The sequence below is a fragment of the Buceros rhinoceros genome, unplaced genomic scaffold, assembly GCF_000710305.1.
Source record: "Buceros rhinoceros silvestris isolate BGI_N320 unplaced genomic scaffold, ASM71030v1 scaffold31904, whole genome shotgun sequence".
Classification (NCBI taxonomy): domain Eukaryota; kingdom Metazoa; phylum Chordata; class Aves; order Bucerotiformes; family Bucerotidae; genus Buceros; species Buceros rhinoceros.
This window is the reverse complement of record NW_010408116.1, coordinates 5,378-12,662: the sequence shown is the minus strand read 5'-3', so window position 1 is coordinate 12,662 and position 7,285 is coordinate 5,378. Positions and strand designations below refer to the sequence as shown.

Sequence of the window (7,285 nt, the reverse complement as noted above, 5' to 3'; positions counted from 1 at the left end):
TTCAGTGTGGGTGGGGGGTGGGTGGGAGGGAGAAAAGCAGAAAAGGTGGGCACGTCGCTCATGAGAATCAAAGAAGATTCATTATCCTTGGTCTGAATTTTTGTTTAGAAAAGAAGCACAAAGCAGTCCCCTTCCAGACCAATCATCCATGGTTATAGCTTTTCAGTGTGCTGGAAGCAGACTGCATGTGTTCCCTCTGTTCCATGCTCCTGGCTTGACCCAGGGGGCAAGAAGAAATAATGTTGACGACACCCAATAGGACTGAGGTGCTCATGCCCTTCCATTGCTAAACCCCTGTTGCTGTTCCTTTCTCTTCCCTCTGCCTCTTTGTTTCCTTTTGCTGTGGTCCTGATATTTGGGGTTGGTTTTTGTTTGTTTTGTTTTGTTTTTTTTCCATCCTGATGAGGGCACCACTGCAGACCATGATGTGCCTGGGGTTGTGGGCAGCTGCCCTGCTCTGCTTGTTTTCCCCTGGCACCGTGCGAGGTGACTGCTGGCTGATTGAAGGAGACAAAGGTTATGTGTGGCTGGCCATCTGCAGCCAGAACCAGCCCCCTTATGAGACCATCCCCCAGCACATCAACAGCACGGTGCACGACTTGCGTCTGAACGAGAACAAGCTCAAAGTGGTGCTATACTCCTCCCTTAACCGCTTTGGCAACCTGACTGATCTGAACCTGACCAAGAATGAGATCTCCTATATTGAGGATGGGGCTTTCATGGGACAGTCAAACCTCCAGGTCCTGCAGCTGGGCTACAACAAACTCACCAACCTGACAGAGGGCATGCTGCGGGGCATGGCCCGTCTCCAGTTCCTCTTTGTGCAGCACAACCTAATTGAGCTGGTAACCCCTACTGCCTTCTCTGAATGCCCCAGCTTGATTAGCATTGACCTGTCATCTAACCGTCTCAGCCGCCTGGAAGGGAACACTTTCACCAGCTTGAGCAATCTGATGGTGTGTGAGCTGGCTGGAAACCCCTTCAACTGTGACTGTAGCCTCTACAGCTTTCTTAACTGGCTGGCAGTCTTCAACAATGTCACCAAGAACTATGATCGACTCCAGTGTGAAACTCCACGGGAGTTCGCTGGGTACCCGCTCCTGGTACCTCGGCCTCACCACAGCCGCAATGCCATCACCATCTTCCAGTCCATGTGCAGAGGTGGCACCATCCCCTCCCTCTCCAGGGTCAACCCCACTCCTTATACCCCTGACTCCCAGAGAGACCTGGATGAGGGGTCAGCCATCAGCCCTGGGGACTTCCTCTCAGTCAAGCCTCCAGCCTCCTCCACCACTGACTCCTCCTTCAGTCCCAGCATCAAGCTCCATGATGTCACCATCACCTCAGCCATCCTGATGGTAACCATCCCCATGCCGTACAGTAAGATGTATGTGTTGGTCCAATACAACAACAGCTATGTTTCTGACATAGCAACATTGAAGAGCAAGAAGGAATACGTCACTGTCAACAAGTTGAAGGCCCACACTGATTATACTTTCTGTGTGGCCTCCATTCGCAACAATAGGCGCTACAACCACACTTGCCTGACCTTTGCAACTCGGAGTAAAGGCAGGGAGGACCCTATTTCCAGTACTTCCACTACCACACACTATATAATGACCACCCTAGGTTGCCTGTTTGGGATGGTCATTGTCCTGGGGGTGGTGTACTACTGCCTGCGGAAGCGGAGGATGCAAGAGGAGAAACAGAAGTCCCTCAACGTCAAAAAGACAATTCTGGAAATGCGTTATGGATCAGATATTGATACCAGTACCATGGTCCATCCTTCCCAGAAGCTGGGTGAGCCACCAGTCATCCCAGTCTCACGGATGTCCTCCATCCCTTCCATGATTGGGGAGAAGTTGCCCCCATCAAAATCAATGGAGGCTGGGATGGAGACTCCTAAAGTCACCACTAAAGGTAACTACATTGAGGTGCGGACTGGTGGTGGGGATGGGCTGGAGCGAACCCAGCGGGATGAGGACCTGAGGGAACTTGACAATGGGCAAGGCTCAGCTGCTGAGATCTCTACTATAGCCAAGGAGGTAGACAAGGTCAATCAGATCATCAACAACTGTATTGATGCCCTAAAGCTGGACACAGCTTCCTTCCTGGGTGGTGGGACTGGTGTTGACTCAGACATGGCCTTTGAGTGCCAGTCCATTCCAGCCAGTTCTTCAGGTGGGCTAGAGAGGCCAAGCTTTCTTTCCCCACCCTACAAGGAAAGCTCCCACCACCCTTTGCAGCGCCAGCTCAGTGCTGATGCTGCTGTGGCCAGAAAGACCTGCAGTGTCTCCTCCAGTGGCTCCATCAAGAGCGCCAAGGTCTTCAGCTTGGATGTGCCTGACCACCCACCACTCAGCAAGTCTGACTCCAAATACATTGAGAAGGGCAGCCCACTCAACAGCCCTTTGGATCGTCTTCCCTTGGTGTCCCCAGGCGCCATTCACCACTTGGAGGTCAAGCCTTCGTACCATTGCAGTGAGCACCGTCACTCCTTCCCGGCCCTGTACTATGAGGAAAGTGCTGACACCTTGAGCCAGAGGGTGTCATTCCTCAAGCCACTCTCCCGGTCCAAGCGAGACTCCACGTACTCCCAGCTCTCCCCCAGACACTACTTCTCAGGCTACTCCTCCAGCCCTGAGTACTCATCGGAGAGCACCCATAAGATCTGGGAGCGATTCCGGCCTTACAAGAAGCACCACAGGGAGGAGGTTTACATGGCAGCTGGGCACGCCCTGCGGAAGAAAGTTCAGTTTGCCAAGGACGAGGATCTGCATGACATCCTGGATTACTGGAAAGGAGTCTCTGCTCAGCAGAAGCTGTGATTCTCCCTTGATCTTTCCAAGGAAACAATACGAAACAAGACACCCCCCAACAACCAGGAAAAAAAAAAATGCCACTTGACTGTGAAAAATAAACCACCAACAAAATACTCCTGACAAATACAAAACTGACAAAATTGTTTCTTAAAGTTTACAACAACAACAGAAAACTCTTTCACACACGGACACACACAGACACACACAGAACACATACATGCCGAATTTTCTCTACTGTGTTATACGGGGACCATTGTTCTGCCTGCAGATGGTTGGGAGGAGCATCCTGCTCTGACACTGTGGTAACAACACTGGGGTGTGGGTGGGTGGGAATGGCCCAGGAGGGGGTGGCAGCAGTGGCAGGGGAAGGGTAGGAATGGTCACTCACTGGTCATGAAAGTCAGCTGTGAACTATTGCTCTTTCTGTTCCTGATGAGAGCTGATTTTTCTTTTGGGTGGGAGTGAAGGACGTTAGTTAAGAAAGCTTCTCTGCCCACTTCATACACCTGCTTTTTGAAATTTTCCATCATTGAGTTTTCCCTGATTTCCTTTGGCAGTAGAGGCTTTTACCTCTCTCCTAAGATAGGTGGGATTTGCTGGAAGAAGTTCTCTTGCTTCTTTTCCCTTCCCTCCCCTTCTCTGTTAAGGCTCCCTAGGCTTGCACTTTCTGCCTAGATACTTCATGAACCTCCATGCTCCTCAGAGGAAGGAGAGATGTGAAGGACCAAGGGAGACAGGACTTCTTATACAACAGATTCTGTGCCCTTGCTGCTCTTCCTCCTTCCTTTCTCCTGCCATGTTGTTGCTGATGAACAGCAGCAATTCTGGTGTGACAGGCATTCTCCAGGCCTGCTCAGAGCCAGCTTTCTGGCAATTGCGAGGGGTGGAGGTGTGGGGGTATGAACGTGCTCTTTGGCTTGGCAAGCCAGGACCTCAAGGAGGGCTGGAGGAAGAGGCAGGAAGGTCTGGTCTCTCACAGGTGTAAAGAGTTCCTGTTTCTCCATGAGTGTCACAGGTCAGAGGTTCTCCCAATCATAAACACCTATGCTCAGGCTACCCTTGTGCAGTACGTTTCATCCTTTCTCTTCATGTCTCCTTTATTTTGAGGAAGGGAGATGGAGAGGAGCACAGTGGAGCAAGTTCTACATAAAGCTTTTGCAGCTCTTACGAACTGACTTGCATCATGGGATGTGGGGTGGGATGTGGGGAAGAGTATCACCCAGCCTCCTCACTTGCAGGTGAATGTGAAGAATAAGATTTCAGTTGCTCACCTCACCGGGTTGACAGAAAAGCCTTCCTCTTGAATAGACCATGGACATTCTGGCATGGATAGGAGACAGCCTAGGGTGAACAGGAAACAAAAAGGGTGTGAGAATGGGGCCAGGGAGTGGCCCAAGAGGGATGGCTCCAGAAGGAGCTCCCTTTGTGTGTGCAGCCACATTGTGTGTGCTGGGATAGAAGAGGATACTAGCCTTTGGATAGTAGTGTTCCTTTGAATACTTAGAGGCCCTCAGGAGAGTCAGAGCAACGTATCACCTCGTAAATCCTCCACCTCCTCACAGTTAACTGTGACAAACTTTTCTTAGGGATCCTTTAATGTCTTGGCAAAAATCCAGTTTCCCTTGCTAGGTCCCAACCACCTTGGATAAAAGATCTGCCACAGAGCTGGGAATGAACCTGCTCCCCTTTCCACTTCGAACCATTTCTGAGCAACCCAACAAAGCACAATCTTGGCACCATCTCCCCCAAAGTTTTCTTGTCAGGCCGGGGTGCTGCCTGCTGAGTGCATCTTTATGCAGCACAGTGGGCCTCCTCTGTGCTTCTCCATGAGCTGCACACCCCGGTTCTTGACAATCATTCACCTCTATCAGGATGAGGGGAGTGACCTGTGTTGTGTTGGCCTTTCCCAAGTGGCTATTTCCTTTTTGAAGCACTTCTGAGAAGCCTCAGTGTTTTTGGGGACCTGGGAGAAAAATGAGGGTGTAGGAGTGTATCTGTGAGTGATTTACATGCTGCCCGCAGAGAACCTGCCAGTTACCAGTCAGGTAGTAGCATTGCCAGCTGTGAGAGCTGGTTTCTATGTTTCTAAGTGACGTGACATGACTTCATCTTCTGTGAGTGAGGAGCAGCAGCAGGCAGAGCCTGGTGTGCAAAAACCAGAGGGGGGATCCTCAAGGTCTTAATCTATGAAGATCTGTGGGGTTTATTCCTTGTAGGGATGCTGATAGTAACATTCCTAAGCCAGGTCCTGATCCCATTGCTTCAGCCTCCTTCACTGTCAGCCTGCTTCCCCACAGTCAAAGCATCGTTTTGTCTGGAATCCAGAGGTATTCCTGAGCCTGACTGCACACTGTAAGAGCCAGACCAACTGAGAGGAAGGGTGTGTGTGCACACACTCGTGTATGTACGTGCAGAAGGATGAAGACAAGTCATGTCATTGCTGCCAGGTGTCCCTCCATGCTGGGACAACACAGAGAGTCAAGACCGGTAAATGCTGTGAGAGGTGCTTAGGCACAGCAGACACCTCTCCACTACCACACAGAGCAGGCCCAGCAGTCTTCCAGCATGGCAACCATCCAAGCAGGAAAGACTAATGGCTGAGGCACAGAACTGGACAGGAAAAAGGGGATGACAGGCACAGGAAGTTGGAATTCCTGTTCCTTGCCCCACCTCTTCCCTCCCTGTGCTTCTCTGCTGTATGGTCTTGTACTCAGTTCCATTCAGTCTACACTTTTGGGGGGAGTGTTAACCTGTAATGGTTTCTGGTCCCTCCCCCCATCACCCCACGAGGCAGAAAAGAAAGGTCAGGTGTACAGCTATCATCAGGCCCTTCTTTTGCCTGTGGTGGGGGTAAGGCTGGGTAGGAGGGACAAGCCATTTCTCTCCCAACTGTAGCCCCCCACTCCAAACCAGTGGATGAAGTTTGCACAAGATGGACTGTTCTGTGGGAGGAAGAGGGCGAGGAAGGGGAACGAAGTGTCTCACCCTCCTTCCTCCTCCCTTCTTCCTTGTCCTGCTCCCTCCCCAGGGACAAGGGCTAGCAAAGTGATGCCAGCCCTGTCGGAGGAAAGCAGATTTAACGTTCTATTTGCATGACGATTTTACTGTATTTTTCTGAGCAAACACCTGTTGTGTATGTGCCAGTTTGTTGGAATTTAACCATTTTCCCTGGAAGTCCTTCCTATCCTTGTTCCTGTTTTCCCTGCTCATTTCATTCATCCCTGATGTGATTTTACGAGAGACTCCTTCCAGGTTGGGAGGGAACACACCCCAAAGAGAATCCAACCCAATCAGCCCCATGAAAATCATTCCTTCTTCTTTCCAGTGTCCTTCTCCTCTTGCCCCAAATGTGGTGTCTCAGCAGCTTTGCAGGGTCATCTGTGTGAAGGGGGATGTGTTGTATACCAAAGGCCTGCTATTTCTAGTGGTCATCATTTCTCCTAATTATCTAGAAACAGGAGTGAGGCCCATCAAGATAGATCTCATAAGAGAAATAGTCACTACCATCTTCATGCTCCGGTTGCTTTTTCCCCAAATTTACAAGCAAGTCTATTCCTGGTGGAACAAGGAGTACTTCAGCTGCTCCTCTGATACTGTGAAAGCTTGACGTGGAGCTGGTTGCAATTACCTTCCTCTCATTGACTGCAGGAAGCTCTGGATTATGCCTGTCCTACCGCTTTTCTCCCATGGGTGGCCCTGGCAGAGGGAAGGGCATGATGAAACCTTTAAGGCCTCCGTGGTGGGAAAAAGTGCGAAGAGACTCCCTGAAGTTTCTAAGCCCTCTGTGTCTCGACTTTGGCAAAAGTCCCTCATCCCTGCCGTCTCCCAGGGGAAAGCTGATCCATGGGTCAGAACCAGAACCAGCCCCTTTGACACATTGTTTCTGGGTTGGTGACTTTTGGCCCAGGAAACAGGGGTTTAGTTCACCTGACTGGAAAGCATGAAGGATGAGGAATGAGGCTGGGTGCTGACTTGCCCTCTTGCCTCAGGAACCTGGGGAAGCCTGGGCTGGGTTTCTGCACCCAGAAGAGTGAAGGTGAGACCCAAGGCATGGTGTTCCTGTGGGGCAGAGCTCTTCCCTATCCCTGCTGGTGCTGGCCCAGCTTATGCTGCAGTGCCACATTCATGTTTCCCCCTCCTCACTCTTCCATGCTGAATAAATCCCTCCTGAGGCAGGTGTGAAATATTCATGACTGACAAATGAAGATTTATGTCGGTCTGAGGAGGCCTCTGTGTGTTTGCAATGCTAATCAGCCTGCTTTCCTGGAGGAGGCTCTGCCAGGCAGGCTTGGGGGAAGGAAGGCGAGATGGAGGAGGGAAGGGGGAAAAAGAGAGAGGAGGGGCAGGCACAGGAGGGGTAAGGAAGGTGTGGTGGGACCAAGGAATGGGGAGGCAATGAGGGGACAGGTAGAGGCTGATGCAGAGGGAGGAGAAGAGGAACAGGTTGGAAAGAGCAGGGAAAG

At 51.1% G+C, this 7,285-nt stretch overlaps 1 protein-coding gene across 1 annotated transcript; it reads left to right on the top strand.

Moving 5' to 3' along the window:
- Nucleotides 1-401: 401 nt before the first annotated feature.
- ELFN2 (extracellular leucine-rich repeat and fibronectin type III domain containing 2) lies at nucleotides 402-2,828 on the top strand. Its single transcript, XM_010134773.1, has one exon. The coding sequence runs from the start codon at nucleotides 402-404 to the stop codon at nucleotides 2,826-2,828; it is 2,427 nt and encodes an 808-aa protein (XP_010133075.1).
- Nucleotides 2,829-7,285: the final 4,457 nt, after the last annotated feature.

Excerpts from the sequence above, each read along its gene's own strand:
- ELFN2 (XM_010134773.1), top strand. The coding sequence starts at position 402 with ATGAGGGCACCACTGCAGACCATGATGTGCCTGGGGTTGTGGGCAGCT.